The sequence below is a fragment of the Sander lucioperca genome, chromosome 10, assembly GCF_008315115.2.
Source record: "Sander lucioperca isolate FBNREF2018 chromosome 10, SLUC_FBN_1.2, whole genome shotgun sequence".
Lineage (NCBI taxonomy): Eukaryota > Metazoa > Chordata > Actinopteri > Perciformes > Percidae > Sander > Sander lucioperca.
This window is the reverse complement of record NC_050182.1, coordinates 30,603,987-30,622,566: the sequence shown is the minus strand read 5'-3', so window position 1 is coordinate 30,622,566 and position 18,580 is coordinate 30,603,987. Positions and strand designations below refer to the sequence as shown.

The 18,580-nt window shown below is 39.0% G+C and overlaps 1 protein-coding gene across 2 annotated transcripts in view; it reads right to left on the bottom strand.

Annotated features, from left to right (window-relative positions):
- Positions 1-18,580, bottom strand: part of col14a1a (collagen, type XIV, alpha 1a) — a 146,116-nt gene that overhangs the window by 47,738 nt on the left and 79,798 nt on the right. For both annotated transcript variants that reach the window (XM_036006281.1, XM_031298735.2), the window contains exons 28-33: positions 14,504-14,647; positions 14,003-14,167; positions 13,810-13,848; positions 13,484-13,622; positions 10,973-11,115; positions 8,785-8,894 (exon numbers count right to left, since the gene is read on the bottom strand). In XM_036006281.1, coding sequence (XP_035862174.1) covers positions 8,785-8,894; positions 10,973-11,115; positions 13,484-13,622; positions 13,810-13,848; positions 14,003-14,167; positions 14,504-14,647 — 740 coding nt within the window. The remainder of the gene's footprint in view (positions 1-8,784; positions 8,895-10,972; positions 11,116-13,483; positions 13,623-13,809; positions 13,849-14,002; positions 14,168-14,503; positions 14,648-18,580) is intronic.

The window sequence follows — 18,580 nt, the reverse complement described above, 5'->3', positions numbered from 1 at the left end:
GTCTGGGGTCCGTTTCAGGAAGGAGGTTTAACAAACTCTGAGTCTAACCCTGATGTCTGAGTTGATTTACCCTGAGATAGGAAACTCTGAGTTTTCGGTTCCAGAACAGCTGATTTGAGTTGGTTCAATCAACTCGGAGTAGGTTGACTCAGAGCTAAGCGCGTGCACCACCACAATAAAAAGGCAGCATGAATAGAGCCATGATACTACGATTCACCATGGTAACAACCACAAACAAACTGGTCAGCGGAAATACTCATGCGCACAAACAGCGAGTTTGAACATATATTTTGTTAAAAAAGCAACACAGCGGCTGCTACAAAAGAGAGAGAAGTGGTCTGGGAGAAAATTGCTGTTCGAGTCAATGCTTAAGCATTGACAGTGTATTAATTTCATATTTAATCACAGGTAAACTATAAAAAAACTGGTGAAAACTGAAATGGTATTACACCTATAATTTCATTTAGGTGCAATCCTGCGGGTGAAAAAGTAAGCTGCTACTACTAATCCCATTCTAGCCTGCAGCACCATGATCATTAACAGAACTATAATTTATAATCATTTAATTCTTTTTAATGGCTCTCACTGGTTTGTGTCCAGGGAACACTACAAAAACGTTTAAAAAAAACATGTCAGGGCAAGACACACTTTTCTGACGGCTCTGCATACAGTGGCTTTATTAATATGATCCGCATCACCAATGTTGTAAAGAAAACTGCCGTTTGCAAAAAACGTAATGCGACACAAAGAATCTGCTGGGATGTAAAAGCATGTCCACGATGGTGGATGTTATATGAGGACGGATAAGGTATATATCTGATCAACTGTGAAGAAAATACCTCTCAAATTGGTTATGTGGAAATGAAAATAAATCTAGTCGGGACTCAATATCATTTAATCAACGGGATCGTCCACAAAAGGACATGCAATGTTAGAGAAAAAATAAACCAATACTTTTTTTTTATTCATGCAGATAACAAACTGCACTAAAATGCGCCTGATACAGACTGAATGAATGAATGAGGAAATGAAAGCGCGCTGTGTCAGAGGGAAGAGACTGAGAGAAACTCAAGGTTAATTGAAGAAAACCTGCTCCCGACCAGGTTAGGTTCACAGACTCAGTTACCATAGTAACTGACTCTGAGGTTAAGTTACCTCTCTTTCTGAAACGGGCTGGAGTTACCCCCCTCTCTCAGGTTTGATTAACCTCTCTTTCTGAAACAGAAAACCCAGAGTTTCCCTCATCTCAGGGTTAACAAACTCAGAGTTTTCACTAAACCTGGGGTCCGTTTCAGAAAGCAGATTTAGTGAAAACTCTGAGTTTGTTAACCCTGAGATGAGGGAAACTCTGGGTTTTCTGTTTCAGAAAGAGAGGTAACTTAACCTCAGAGTCAGTTACTATGGTAACTGAGTCTGTGAACCTAACCTGGTCGGGAGCAGGTTTTCTTCAAGAAACCTCGAGAGGGAGGAGACTGAGAGAAACTCGAGGTTTCTTCTCTCTCATTTCGTCATTCATTCATTCAGTCTGTATCAGGTGCATTTTAATGCAGTTTGTTATCTGCGTGAATAAAAACTTAATAAATAAAACTTATTGTTAGGCAGATTATAAAACGTTTTTTTCTCAAACATGTCATGTCCTTTTGTCAACGATCCCATTGATGAAAAAGCTGTATTACTTCACAGAGAGTTTACGTCGGGAGAAGATATTGAGTCCCGACTAAATGTATTTTCATTTCCACATTTTTTCACAGTCCATCAGATATGTAGATAGGCTACCTTATCCGTCCTCATATCACTAACATCCACCATCGTGGACATGCTTGAACATCCCAGCAGATTCTTTGTGTCGCATTACTTTTTTTGCAAACGGCATTTTTCTTTATTGGTGATGCGGATCATACTGTAATAGTAAAGCCACTGTAGCCGTCAGAAAAGTGTGACTCGCTCTGAAATGTTTTTTAAACTTTTTTTGTAGTTGTTCCCTGGACACAAACCAGTGAGAGCCATTAAAAAGAAATAAATGATTAGGGCCCGAGCGCCGACAGCGGCGAAGGCCCTTTTGAAACTGAAGGAATTATTATTGTTATTATTATTATTATTATTATTATTATTATTATTATTACACCAAATGAATTGGCTTTTTGAGGGGCTTAAGTACGGTGGCCGACAGGGGCAAACGCCCTACAGCTTAAGAAAACACACGCAAATAGACAAAACACAAGCAAATTAAGAAAACAACTTCATTAATTTGACAACAAATGTGCAGCATTCCGCAAACGCGCTGCAAATACACACAACACAACCAAATACATAAACGCACTGCAAATAAAAAACGATGCAAAAAGAAAAGCACGCAAACGCTGAAAAAAGAAGCGATGCAAAAAGAAAAACAACTTCATTAATTTGACAACACATGTGCAGCATTCAGCAAACGCACTGCAAATACAGACAACACAACCAAATACATAAACGCGCTGCAAAGACACACAACACAACCAAATACATAAACGCTCTGCAAAGACACACAACACAACAAAATAGATAAACGCGCTGCAAAGACACACAACACAACCAAATAGATAAACGCGCTGCAAAGACACACAACACAACCAAATACATAAACGCGCTGCAAATATGAAACGATGCAAAAAGAAAAGCACACAAACCCAGAAAACAAATGCAACAAAAAAACGCTGCATCCAGATTACACAACGGAAGTTCTCCAGACCTCTAGAGGGAGCATCTAGTGGAACAGCTGGATTTTCGACCCCACGGAGAGAGAGAGAGAGAGAGAGAGAGAGAGAGAGAGAGAGAGAGAGAGAGAGAGAGAGAGAGAGAGAGAGAGAGAGAGAGAGAGCCGGGACACGTTCAATCTCAGAACGGTGTAAATATGAAGTCTATGTTTGAGATATGTTTTCTCTTGTTTGGTGGGTGTGTCTCGGCTCAGGTCACAGGTGATACTCAATCAGCAGAGACGTCTGTAAACTCGTGGTAATAAAACATTTAAAACTGCATCAGCGTTTAACGTTGACGTTTGTTTAAGCCACATCAGAGGGTTTAATTTCGAGGTCCGAAATTACTGAAGTGTAGGCCTCCTCAAGTGTAATATTGTGATTATACAACAACGGTTACCAACAAAATAAGTGATCAATCTGTATTCATATTGTGGAGCAATTCGCTCTTGAAATACAAAAAACAGACAGGATTTCTAGTCCCTCCCTGTTAGTAAACCAGCCAATTTACCGTGGGATTTATCAAACTGAATAAATCCCGCTCACACATATAAACACTAAACTGCTTTGCTAACTCCATCGTGTTGTAAGTAAGAAATCTGCTGAAAAAGTTATTATATTTATTAGCATGATTGTCGTACTGTTGAGTTCACAAACATCCAAAACACCAAAGTGCAAAGACATAGTGGACCAGACGTGAGCTTTTATTTTGAAAAGCCGAAGCTCTGGGACAGCACCAGCCGGGACAGCATGAGACGGGAGCATAGACTGTATATTAATAATATATTATGCTATTAATAATAATAATAATAATAATAATAATAATAATACTATGAATTTAATATCGGTTAATAACGGTCGAAAATCCAGCTGTTCCACTAGCTGCTCCCTCTAGAGGTCTGGAGAACTTCCGTTGTGTAATCTGGATGCTGCGTTTTTTTGATGCATTTGTTTTCTGGGTTTGTGTGCTTTTCTTTTTGCATCGTTTCATATTTGCAGCGCGTTTATGTATTTGGTTGTGATGTTGTATTTGCAGCGCGTTTATGTATTTGGTTGTGTTGTCTGTATTTGCAGTGCGTTTGCTGAATGCTGCGCATGTGTTGTCAAATTAATGAAGTTGTTTTTCTTTTTGCACAGCTTCTTTTTTCGGGGTTTGCGTGCTTTTCTTTTTGCATCGTTTTTTATTTGCAGTGCGTTTATGTATTTGGTTGTGTTGTGGTATTTGCAGCGCATTTGCTGAATGCTGCACATATGTTGTCAAATGAATGAAGTTGTTTTCTTAATTTGCTTGTGTTTTGTCTATTTGCATGTGTTTTCTTAACTTGCAGGGCGTCTGCCCCTGTCGGCCACCGTACTTAACATATTCAAAAACTCACCAAATTTGGCAGTCACATCAAGTCTGGTGAAAATTTACACATATACATATGTAACATATCAAGATGTACAAAAAACGTCATTAGAGCCATACCCTAAACCCAACAGGAAGTCCGCCATTTTGATTTCAAAGTTCGAAATTAGTGCGATTTTGGCCATTTCCACGTCGTACTTTAACGAACTCCTAGAAATTTCCTCCTTTGCGTTTCGTCGCCGGTGAAACTCGAGTGTACATTGTCCGATTGGCTCGAAACTTTGCAGGATTCATAAGAGTCCAACCCTGAGGACAAATAAAGGCCGATATTTACTTAAAGTCATAGCGCCCCCTAGTGGCAACAGGAAGTAGGCCTAAAAGTCAAGGTGCTATACTTTAACGAACTCCTCCTAGAGATTTCATCCGATGTACTTCAAACTTGGTCTCTATCATCCCAACACCTTAAAGATGAAAAGTTATTAAAAGAAAAACTTTTCGTCAGACGGTGTGGCTGTGGCGTGGCGGCCATTTTGAGTGTTTAGCGATGAACAAAGAAGTTGTTGTAACTTGAGTGTACGTTGTCGTATCTGCCCGAAAATTCTGACGATCAGGGTCCAGGCCTGAGGACACCTACAGGCCAAAATTGACTTTTGGTCATAGCGCCCCCCGCTGGCAACAGGAAATGCGCCTTATATAACAAACATCATCCGATTTACATGAAGCTTAGAATGTGTGGTCTACATGTGATACAGATCCGGCCCCTATAATATAACCACGCCCCCTTTCATAACATTTGAACCGTTTAAGGTAGAGTCTTGTGTGAGGTGTCATTGAACTCAGCAGAGAGTTGCTTCTTCATTGGTGATGGTTTGGCCCGCCCCTTATGCATAAACCACGCCCCCTTTCACAGCTAATGAACTGTATGGCGTAGAGTCTTGTGTGAGGTATCATTGACCTCAGCAGAGAGTTCCTTATTCATTGGTGATGGTTTGGCCCACCCCCTATTCTTAAGCCATGCCCCCTTTCATAACATTTGAACCGTTTAAGGTAGACCCCTGTGTGAGGTATCATTGAGCTCAGCAGAGACTTCCTTATTCATTGGTGATGGGTTGGCCCGTCCCTCTGTGCTTAGCCACGCCCCTTTCATAAATGGTGACCCGTTTAAGGTAGAGTCTTATGTGAGGTATCAATGAACTCAGCAGAGACTTCCTTTTTAATTGGCGATGGTTTGATCCGCCCCCTATAATTTAGCCACGCCCCTTTTCACAGCTAATGAACTGTATGACGTAGAGTCTTGTGTGAGGTATCATTGAACGCAGCAGGGAGTTCCCTTTTCATTGGTGACGATTTGCGGTGTCTGAGTGCCGCGCAAATGCACGGTCGCAAGGAGCGGCGATCGCCGGTAACCCCGACGCGCGCACAGGAGCGAGGGCCCGTCCATCGCTGCTTGCAGCTTTAATTATACATTATAGTTCTGTTAATGATCATGGTGCTGCAGCCTCAGAATGGGAAATAGTAGTAGCCTAGGCAAAGCTTACTTTTTCGCCCGCAGGATTGCACCCAAATGAAATTATAGGTGTAATACAATTCCAGTTTTCACCAGTAATATTATAAGTTAACTGTGATTAAATATGAAATTAATACACTGTTAATGCTTACGCATTGACTCGAGCAGCAATTTTCTCCCACAACAATTCTCTCTGTTGCAGCAGCAACAGCTGCTTTTTTAACGAAATACATGTTCAAACTCGTTGTTTGTGCGCATGAGTATTTCCGCTGACCCGTTTGTTTATGGTTGTTACCATGGTGATTCGTAGTATCATGGCTCCATTCATACTGCCTTTTTCTTGTGATGGTGCACGCGCGTGAACATACTCGGAGTTGATTGAACCAACTCATATCAGCTGTTCTGGAACCGAAAACTCAGAGTTTCCCATCTCAGGGTAAATCAACTCAGACATCAGGGTTAGACTCAGAGTTTGTTAAACCTCCTTCCTGAAACGGACCCTTGCAGTTGAATACAAACAATCTCAGATACAAAATTACAAACAAAAATGTTTTAAAGTTAACATCATTAACTATTGTACAATAGGCACACATTTTACATTTCACTTTGCAGTGTGTGCACCTGCTGTATCTGGATTAAACATCAAGCTGGTAACTGTCAGGATAACAGATCCATCCACCATATTACTTTCTCAGCCACACTGTTTCTTTTTTTCCTTTTATAAACAAGTTTCAGTCATCCCAAATCGACCCATCCTACTCAACTCAACACATTTATTTCTAGTTGCTGCTTTTGTTTCTCCAATTCCACTTCTTTTCTTTCCAAGAAGCTGCCAACATTTATGGAAACAGCTTTATAATAATAATTTATGGGCACATGAACAAGCTTGTGAATTTGACTCTGTGAAATATTGTAGATTACTGTAAAACTAGCAAGCCATCAGAAGCACTGCTGCAAATTTTGTGAGTGTACATTTTTACAGCTTTCAGTGCTCTCTAGCATTTTTTATGTGAGACATTTAATCATTTTGGGAGATACAGAAATGGCATTTATACACACTATGTGAGTTACACTAAAAATAACTTTCACATCTTTCTATGTCTACATGTCTCTACATGTCTGTTTGTCTCTGTATTTCCTCTTTGTGTCTCCAGCTCACTGTCATATTTATTTCTTCCTCTGCACTTTTTACTCTCCCTCCTTTCACCTGTTTCTGTCTTCTGTGTGTCTCTTTCGCTGAGCAGTGACAGATCCTGCTGGGTATTCCTGCTTTCACACGAGGTGTCTTCATATGGTAATCCCTTTATAACCGGCACACAAACATGCACACGCACACGGACGCTCCTCTTATTCACTTGTCATCCTGTCTAAGCGGAGATGAACACTTCCTCTGGCCAGGCAGTCTTCTGCATCTGTTACCGCTCTCAACATTGTCATGTTCTCCAGCAGAGAGACAGAAAACAATGGAGAAAACAAAACGGCGTGGAGAATGATGGACAGCTACTCCCTGACATTTTGAGAATTGAGATAAAGAAAGACAGAGAGTTGGTGGGCTGGTGTTGGTTCGTTTTTTTTTTGTTTTTTTTTTAAATCAAAGACCCAGAGCTCCAGGAAATAAAGTATACAACAGCAGCAGCTCTACAGCAAAAAAAGAAATTCTCTATAACGACTTGGTCTTGACTCCATTAAATTTATTTTTTAAAGTTATGTTTCCATCCATTTGTCAAGCAAATGTTAAAGACTCTAGTAAAATCTAACAAAACAATACTTTCCATCACCCCTGCTGAAGTAAATACACCTCCTGAACAGTGTGGTTAATTCAAAGAACAAAATAATTGATTATTATTTGGCAAGTTGTTATTATTATTTTATTTCGCTTCGGCTAATATTGATATTTCACGCCAAAGTGTTTTGCAATGTGAACTTTTCATTCACAGGGCCTGTTGAGGCCAAACCAATGTCATTATTTAATCAGTTATTTATTTTTTCACAAAACACTTTCTCGTCTCAAGTGAGCGGAAAATTGTCTTTTATTGAAGGAATGTCATCAAAATTTGCCATTTCCATTTCTTCTGACCAATTTGACACAGTATCATTTATAAACATATATTTGAATAGAATCACAGTGGTTGAGGGAAATATTAAATGTCTTTGTCAGATAATCAGTTGGGAGGACAAACTAGTATTTCAAGGTCACCAAGGGAACAGGAATAACAACAAAATCATGGAAAACGACCACACCTACCACAAATTGTCGCCTTCTTCTATATTCTGTATACATCAAATGTACTTTGTTGGAGGTATTACAGTCATTTATGTGGCATTGATTACATGTTAGGCAAAAAGGCTATTGGATTTTTAATTAATCTGATCTGACTATAACTTCATCAGGGAAGACCAGAGAGGTCTTAAAGGGTGAAATAATCTGCAGTTTCACTCCCACTCCGTATACTCCACTAGTTTAAAAGGAATAACATAAAAATGGGTGTAGAAAAAGCAGTGGAGAGTGGGAGGGAGAGACAGAAGAGGGGGGAGGGATATCATCACCTGCACACACAGTCATCACAGTGGTGTTGACAGGTCAAGAGAAAAAAGAGCCACTGGAAAACCACCAACAGGCTCCACCACTTCAAAAACATCAAAATACAGTCGATGGTCCTTATTTTTGTCTCTTTCTCAACAGCTTGTTAGAAAGCCTCTGCTCAACGTTTGTCTAAAAAACTACCACCTAAGTATTATATACAGTGTATATATATATATATATATATATATATATATATATATATATATATATATATATATATAATATTATTATTATACTGACTGTTTGCCAGTGTGAACCTGATATGTGATGCAAACTGGCACACGTAGCCACTGTGGGATAGGCTCTGAAGACGATAACACTGTTTTTTTTTTACTAGACTTTGACAATCCAGTAGCACAGACTGGACAGTACACTTTTTAGAATTACAGTAATTATGTCAAATTTTTGTATTTTTTAAATGCGTCTTTAAACCTTGCATATTTTAAAGCAGCTGAAAACCTATACCTACAGTATATTGTTATGATACAGAAGCAAGTACATTAGCATAAAACTATAACCAGCAAATGTAATCTTTTCCTTAACAAATTACTAAAAATTATTAATCCGTTTTATGATTCAAGTCATTTTTAGCACACAGATATTAAAGACTAACCTTGTGGAAGCTGCCATGGAAGATTTTTTTTATTTCAGTTCCTTCAAAGGTGACGGTCTGGAAGTCTCCTTTGTAATCATAGTTGAAGAACGTCAGAGTCTTTCCAGAGTCTGTGGGGGGACAGACAGAGTAGGGGGTGAGGGAGGATAGAAAAGGTTGATGTTCACATTAAGTAGACACTTATCTTGTACACACTATTGTCACTAGGGCTGTCAAACGATTAATTTTGCTGTTGAACAACAAAAACAACCACCAGATGGGAAATGGGCATTTAACAATAACTTTGAATGCACCACGAGGCTGTAAGTTACCAGTTTCATTGAACGCATTTCTATTAGCCCCCATCCTTGCACTCACCCTTGCCCTAACCCTTTGAGCCCCCATACCTATGCCATACCCTGTTTTTCCGACAATGGCAGCTGCAGATTGTTACATCCCGGTGTTGGAATCCTCTACAGTGAAATACAGTCACCCTTTACACCGTTTAGCTGTCAGCATTGTAAACGTGTTTAATCCAGCTACTAGCTAGCGGTAGGCTAACGTTAGCTGCTGTCGAATGTAGTCTTAACTAGCGTCACGTGCAGCGATGTTTCTGTTGCCTGTAACGTCTGTTTCAGAGCATCAGAGAGAAGCGCAGGCATATTAGTGGCACTGGAATGAGGCACTGAAATCCGCGTTAGTATTCCTGCAGCAGTAAGATGTGTATGGCAGCTTGATGATAAGTAAAGGTGCAGCAAAGTGTCAAAATAGTAGCCTGTTAGGCACAACGCAAAGCCGAGTGAAGTGTAAAATAAATTAATAAATGGCGGCATGCGAATAATGCGATTAAAATTTTTTTACACATTATGGTCGGCCCTTAATAGTGATTAACGCGTTAATGCTGACAGCCCTAATTGTCACTGTCTCCTATTATTAGACTCCAATAAAGGTCTAGTTTGATTCAACAGTGAAGTACATGGGCTGGACAATATTAGCAACAAACAACTTGATCTTTGTGCTACTCTGCTGTTTGTCTGCATTTTACCATTGAACAAGTACAAACTTCATCAGATGTCATTTTGACCGATAAATGTAATACTTCTATTTCATTTCATTGTGATATAGGCATGCAATCCCTGTCATCTTTAATTTGCAAAACCCTGTAATTATAATTTTGTAATTGTGTTTTTTATGGAGTTTCTTATGAGTGCAAGACTATACCGTCCTCCCCATTGTTTTAATAATATATGTGATATTAGTGGCAATGAGAACTATGAGTTTGTTTGTACAATGAAAATAAAAACTAAACTCTGAGATTATCTAACTATTATTGCTTCTGTATCTGAAAGATAAAATATGAAAAGAAAAATGTTTCAATGGATCACTGCATTGAGATGTTTGAGTAAGCATAATGATTACTTTGTTGCTGTTTAATCTCTGACAAGGCACAAAAAAGTACATATAATATAGTAGTATAGTACAGTACTTTAGTAAAGTATGGGTGTGTTATGCCTTGCTGCTTGGCTGCATCAGGGTCACCAGGGAAACCAGAGCAAAACAAAATGACTTTTCCCTTGCAGCTTCTTTCAGCTACTCCAGGGGATCCCAACACCATCCATTCCAGCTGGTAACATAATCTCTGCAGCTGGTCAGGGGTCTGCAATGGGTCTCCTCCAAGTCAGTGTCCAAAACACCTCTAAAGATTGACGCCTGGGGTGAGTTCACCCAGTGTGCAATGTTTCTGTCACATCGCTTTACACAGTCGGATACAAACACAGCCACTGCACCATGGTCAATCTAAGGACACCATCATCCCATCTGCTTTGACTTTGAAAATACTGGCTTTATATGAAATTGTGATCTCCAGTTACAAACTCTAAAGCACACAAGGATCAGCGCCTCTAAGTGTGAGGTCATGATGCTTTCCCTGTTTTTTTGTGTGTTGCAGGCCTTCCACAAACAGAAGTGCTCTGGTATCTCTGCATCTTATTAATGATTGAGGATACAAAGGTAAGATGAACATTTTGCTCATTTAAAGGTATGTTATTATGGATCAAAAATAGAGTGATTTCTCTACAGCCGCACTTCTGCAATCTGCTGCATAATGCACTCTCACGGATTATTTGGAGACACTGGGACTGCAGGAGCTTCAGCACACGTCTGCTGTTTGAGTTTGATGTAGGGGAGACAAAGAGCGATTCAAACTTACTGTCCAGGATTAGGCCCACCGATGGCTCGTTGTCCCTGTTGAGGATTTCCCACAATGCAAAGGGCTCCTGCGGGGTCTCAGGAAGTAGACGGAGCATCATAGAAATTGTGTAGTCAGAGGGTAAACCTTCAGGGTGAAGGTACCTGGTACACACATGAAAGAACATTCAAAACACACACACACATAGATAGTGAGCTTAGCTGTGCCCTAAAGGCATGTATCCACTAGGTGTCTTTTTCAAAGTGCCATTGTCTCTTTTCAGCTCTCTTTTACAGTGCTTTTGGCTGCCTGAGACTGTCTTCGAGTGCCAGGCGCTTTTTGATCTCAGAGCCGAGCCTTTTTTTGTGCAGCTGCCTTCAAGCACTTCAGGTTCAAATGATCTCAGCTCAAAATTTTTTTAGAGGGCTCGTCAAAGTCACTTTTCACAAACTGAACAATCACGGAGCAGAAAGCTTGTTGAAGGTATACCCCCCCCAACTCCAAAATGACAACATTGCAGAAAGAAAGACATTACAAGAGCACATTTGAAGCCATTAAATGCTCCTGTTAAGTGTTTGTATGCATGGGTTTTATACTTGAATATTTTTAGTGCTAGGTAAACGTTAACGCTTCTGACTTGCATCTGCAAGCATCCTAGAGAATTTGTTCAGTCATTTGTTTCCAGCTTCTCCTAAAGCTGTGATGCCTCTTAATTACTTGTGGTCATAGTCTAATTCTGCAATTAGAAACCAATTTGAAATGCACAAGGTGAACTCTTAATGAAACCTGAAGACATGACCTGAACACCTCGAATCGTTTATTGATACTTACACGATTGGGCATGGTCTAATCAAACTAAACGCTATAATAGGTCCTAAAAGTGTCCTGTGTAAACAATGAAAATGAAAGAGAATTCAAAGAGATATACAGGGTATATCCATATGTGGAAAGCAGACAATTAATCAAAGCCTGAGTTTATTTTTTGGGTGGTTTCTCTGTTGCTCTGGTCAGGACACACACAGAGAGTCTGTTCCATTGGAAACTTCAGGGCATTAAATGTGTACTGGTGAAATGTGCAATAGATGTTAATAAGTGTACTTTGCTTTTTGTATATACTGTGAAGCCTCCCCGGAAATGCAGTTTTTACAAGTTGCGATTATTTTTGAAAAAACATTCTATAATTGAGCTTTAAGGCCCTAAAAAAAGAAAATGATCTGAAATTGCCAATTTGTTTTTTGTGTTAATTGGTAGTATGAATTGCAGGGATTAGTGGAAACTGCATGTTTAATATATTACTGCAAAAATTCTGCTTCTGTGCTGAGCTTTAAGTACATTTCTTTTTATTGCAGGAATTCCATGATTTGTAAAAACTGCATTCTCTGTAAGTTAGTCTTTCTTTAATATTATTGTAACTGTGACAGCAACAGGCTCAAATTCTATAATTTTCAAGACCACTATTTGTGGTTATTAGCATTGGGGGCAAGTACTAATTGTGAGACATGCAAGATAGAAAGTATAACAGCCCAGGTGCTATGAGTGAGACTTGAACCCTTGTGTCCTAAAAGATAATCCAAAACAAAGACAAAGGGAAAATCTTTTGACACATTTTCTTTCATGTTTGTTCCCCGGTGGTTTTTCTTTTAGCCAGAAAGTCGGGACATTTTCATTGGCAGGACTGTTAAATAGTTTTAGGATCCTGTGTGTACTGCTGGCTGATAATTCAAAGTCCTCTGGTGTTTGTGTCCTGCTGACAGTCACCACTCCCCATGTGCAGGGGAGCAAGCAAACATAGATGGATAAACAGCGGAGTAGGATCAAAATAACTCTAAGAAACACAGAAGAAACCTTAGGTTAAATAGTAGTCAACTGGATTTAGCATGCAATAATAATGATGTATGAAGCTGTGTAAAAGAAATGACAACTTAACATGCAGATATTTTTGATTTTATTTGTAAAATGTCTTTGTGCCATGATGATTCTTTTGTGAGACGGAATCATCTTATTTATAACCTTGTGTATATTATTTGTTCTCAGGTTTCTCTTGCAAAAGGGATCTTGATCTCAATGACACTTGAACAAATAAAACTGTCTCCGAATAAACCGTCACCTCCAACTCTGTCTGCTATCACTTATTTCGTATGCCCATGTAAGGCAGGTTTTAATGTAAATCAACACTTGATCAACAGTTTCTTTGCTGCTTTGGGATTACTGTTAGCCTTGGTTAACAGGTTGCATTTATGAGTTGTTTTTAGACAACAGATAAAAGATATATACATCAATGAGAACAGCTAAATTGTGTGTTACGCTATAACAGAACACAAGTGGCTATAAAGAGTAGGAGGCAAGAGATTGGAGGTGTAATTATGCACAGTAACCCAGGCAAAATCAACTCATTATCAAATGACAGCTATGATGCACCATTTTTGTTGCTTGCCAACTGAAACAGAATTTCTAGAAAATGATCTAAACAGTGCTTTTGTACACAGAAGTCTGTGTTTTCAGATTTCTCCCCCTTAGAGTGGACATACTCACTTGGTGGGCTGTGACACCAGGGCGTCACGGTGTAATCTGTAACAGGGGAAGCTGTTGAATGAACCTGGCTCCAGAGAAACTCCAGGTATGGTGCTGTACTCCTTCTCTACTAGGCCAAACTTCTCCATCATACGGAAACCTGCAAGAGACAAATCATCATTTCCTTCATCCTCGTTAAGATCAGCATCCTCCTCCTCCTCCTCCATGCGATCACTGTAATTACAATAACTTCCGGCAACCACAGCGTGCACCGTTATTATGTTATTACCATCATCATGGTTGCATCTGTGTGACTGTTGTACAGTATATTACGCATTTTCCTTTACCTGCCATTGTGTTACCACTCATCAAAATTGATGGACAAGCTGAAGGACAGAAAAGAGTATGTTAGTTCATAATTAATATTTTTTGTTTTTCTTCAGTCATTCTCTAGGTCTCTCCTTTCTCAAGAACTCTTTTTCCTCCTGGTCTCTTTCCCTCTCCCTCTCTCTGTTCTAAACACACGGTAGTGTTACTCACTGGCGGTAGCAGCCTCACAGACAAAAGTAATGAGCTGTTCTTCTATTTTCTTCACAGCATCCAAATCGTCCACGAAGAAGACGTGTCTATCGCTGGGCTTGCTGGCAATATTCACCAGCTCCCCGTAGTCTGCGTCCGCAAAGCCAATGGCAAAGATGATATAGCCTGAGAATGGAGTTAAACAAGAGAATTCATTACAAGTTTGTAAGTAAGTGTAGAGGATAAAGTGGAGTAATGTAACGCATTGTTGGGAGTTATGGGCTTCAAACCAATGGTTGAAGCGTCTCATATCCTATAACTGTAAAATGTGACACACAGTACATAAAGCATCCAAGAATTGAAAGGGGGAATGGGGATCTGTCCTCCATCCGCCTGTACTGTACCAACACACACAACTTATCTTATGAATATCAATGAAACACATAAACGTAGACATCTTTTTCAGAACTTTAGTAAACAACCAATGTTTTTTTTTCTGTGTTTGGTCTATAAAATACCAACCATCCATCTGCATCTCCTTGGACACTTTGTTGACATCATCTTGTGAACGTCCATCAGTGAGAACAACCAGGACTTTAGGAACGCCCCTTCTAGCTCCGGCCTCTGGGGTGAAAATAGTCTCCTTCACATGTTTGATGGCCCGACCTGATGGAGGACAGAATAATAACCTTATGATTTAAAACTCATACCAGTATTTTTACATTTTTAGCCCATATAACCATTTACAGTACACTTAACATTTATGCCATGCTTTTTGAAGCATACCATGGTGTTTAGGTTTGTTTGTTTCTGTTAATTTCTGTAAAACTATAAAATGAATGTGCAGAAACTTAAATTAGATAGTTAATCACAGTACACGTATCTTTTTTTGTCAATATTTTGCTATGTTACACAAACAAAGCACTGAAGCTACACTTGTACTGTCTGATTGGGTACTTTGCAATCATTCCCAGCTGTGTGACTAGTAACGTACCATTATATCCATGCAGGTGTACAGCAGGACATTAAAACCTGACACTTATCACTGCTACTTACGTTCAAGCATCTGCCATTTGCTGACACAGTTCCCTTCACCACCCCAACCTCCTCATATGAGATATTTCGTATTGTTGATTAAACTAAGATTTAATGCTCCTGTATGTTTATTAAGGGAGGGTTAGCTCTCTCAGCATAATCCTTGTTGTTTCTCTGATTCTTTGAGAGCTCCCTCAAACAGCAGAGCCTTTTCTGCCCAATCTTACTGTATAAACATTTGTTACAAATGGTCAATTCCTTGACGTAAGTGTCTCTGACTGAATAATAACTCTGAGAAAAATAAAAGCTGCCAAGTGATTGTTTTGAGTCTATCTAACTCAAACCATACAATATAACATATACATTAAAATCAAAATGCAAAACAACTAGCATGGTCCTTTATGTGGTGCTTATACTTTCTCCACAACACTCTTAGCACCGTCATCTGATATGAAGCTTTATTTCTTCATTGGTAGAACATTTTGGAACAGAGGAATAAAAGCTTGGCAAACCAACTTATTAGAAGCACAGATGTCTTTAACAGTCTAAAACAAATCCTGTTCTCCATCTCGAGCATGGGTGCGAATGCTTGTGACCTTTGCTACAATTTTAATGTACTTGCTGATTAAAAAGAAGTATTCTTTAATCTTCCACCAACATTAATAAAATATATTTTCAAGCCCATAATTATTACATGGCAATAAGTGACCTAAACACTCCTGAACCAAGATTAAAATATGCCAGAAAGCAAAACATGTCCAAGGTATTTCAATGAGACTTGAACACTTAGATATGAGACAAAGATGGAAATGTCAAAATCCAGTCTGTCAGAAAGTTAAAATTAGATGAACCTTTGACAGTGTGCACGTCACCTGCTAATGGACTTAATCAGTCAAAAACAATCTGTCTAGACAGCTTTAAAAGGTTTCAAGACCCGCAAAAAAAGGCAGCCAATGTGGTTTCAATACATACGTGTCAGTGAATTTAATGATGCCTTATGTATCACTGTGTTTCAAGACCCCTCAAAAAACACTTGAAGGTCGGAAGATAAAATTCAGTCAACAGTTTATTAGCAAGGTTAAATGTTAAATTTAAAAGCATTGTGTTATATTATACTATATTTCTTATGGTATTTCTATTGATATATTTGCCTCCAGACAGCTCTCTCTACTGCTGAAAACTAAAGTGAACTTGACTACTGCTGAAACATGAACTCTGAACAGATGCAGCGACAAATTACAAGGTATAGTCACTTAAAATAACACACACACACACACACACACACACATATATATATATATATGGCTTCAATTCATCTAAATTTGTATTCACACATACTGAATATTGGCAACAATGTGTGTGCAGTTTTTGCATATGCTTTATCATGATTTGCATTAATACTTCAAAAAGTTAATCTACTTATCTCCACCTGACCTTTTCATAATTAAATGGACAATCACTGCCATTAATTCTCTTAACTCTCACTGCCCTTTAAAACTCACTCCTTGTGTGTGTTCAAGAGTGTGTCTGATTTATTAAGATTAGTGCAGAGTATCAGGGAACTTTGCAATAAAAAACAATACAAGATGAAGCAGTAAATGGCCCTTTAAGTTGACCAAACACTTAATGTATATGTGAGAATGTGTATGGTGTCTCTGTCTCCCAATTTCGAACCAAACCAAAATCCTCAGACTGTCAGTGGTGACAAATGATAGAGTGCTTGGTCTGTAAAGTGTTATGCTGTATTTGCCAGTGATACATCTGTTTCTACACTGTCCTCTGATCACGCTGGGGCGAGACTGGAATTACAGCAGCCAGTCAGGCATGAAGTGAGACACAGAGCAGAGGAGACAGGGGATGGGACAGAGGAGGGGTTGGGTAGGAGGTGGAAGATGAAAGGGTAGGGCAGGTAAGAGGGCACAGAAAGAGTGGGGGGAAAAGCTTGAAAAAGAAGAAGGAAGAGGTCAGATGAGAAAGGGCAGGAACAAAAATGGAAACAAAACAAAAACATGTCAGGGTTGACTTTTGGGTTCAAAAGCTCATCATCAATCAGCGATCCCTTTTTGTGTGTGAAGAAATCCCTATCAGTTCAGATTGAGCCTCCTGTCCGGCAACAGTTCTCTCGCTGTCACATAAGAAGGGATAAAATAAAAAAAATGGTTGAAATCATCTCTCCTGTTATAGCATCTGAAGTGCAATATAAAGAAGTAGGAGACTTTTTCTCCCAGTTCTTATGTGGCTGTAAAATCTGTATGACTGGGAGGACATTGTTATATTATGTGTGATTATGAAAAGAAAGCGCTATACAATTCTCTAATCTTTGAAAGGTTACAGTAAGTAAGAAATCAGTAAGAAATAAATGTGGACAATCAAATGCATTATTGAAAATATACAATGGATTTTGAATGGGTCTCAGTGGCTTTTATGTCAGTGAAACTCATTCAGGGGCCATTCATACATCTATTCCTGAACTCATAAAAGACTCATAAACCTTGATAAATTGAGTGAGGGTCTCACATAACTGCATTACTACAGCTGAAGAAGTCAGACTGGCTGCTCAAGTAAAAATCATAAAACAAGGCCAATCACATCTTGAATAATCTAATGTAGAAATATATTACTGCACAATAAAGGATTAAAAGACACTATTTTACATATTGGAAGTCAGTCATCTCACACATACTGTACACACACACACACACACACACACAGAAATCTTTACATTTGCCCACAATCACACATTTATTCACAATTCCTCACATATATATATATATATATATATATATATATATATATATATATATATATATATATACACATACATACACTGTATACACACTACAGTATATATCCAGGGATAAAGACTATTACAGATGCAGCTACATTAAATCAATCATTAACCAAGCCAGTCAGAGGCACACTAATACCTTTATGAATAAATGCATAGCGAAAAGCCAAATCCTAGAATATCAGCTTCAACACCCTAAATCCTCAACATGCTCTTCCCTCACACTCGTATGAGAGGGTACTGATGGTGGGGGAAAAAAATCAGACTGTAAAGTCCTAATGAAGGCAGCATTATTTGCATAGTGTTTATACAAAGTGTACAGAGAGAAGGCTTAAGACTTGAAGACTGTCCCTCCTCCTCAAACCTTCGCAGTGCCATTGAGCAAAGTACTCATCCCCAATAGATACAGTACAAGCTCTGTTGCCGACCAAGTTAGAGGGCAGCTCCCAGATGTGAAACGCTAAGCTAAAATAAGCAGGTTTAAACTAAATGTTTCAAAATGGATAAACATGATTAGGAAACTCAAATCTACTGTCCAATATTATCCACACAAAAAAAGGGTGCGGGAATCCTGTAGCGCTGACAAGACGTTTGTTACTTTACTGTGGATCCGTGCATAGTTTTAAGCACTTTTTTTTTTTTTTTTTTTGTGGGGCTTTTTCCTTTATTAGATAGTGACAGTGGATAGACAGGAAAGTGGGGAGAGAGAGAGAGAGAGAGAGAGAGAGAGAGAGAGAGAGAGAGAGAGGGGGGATGAGAGAGAGGGGGGATGACAC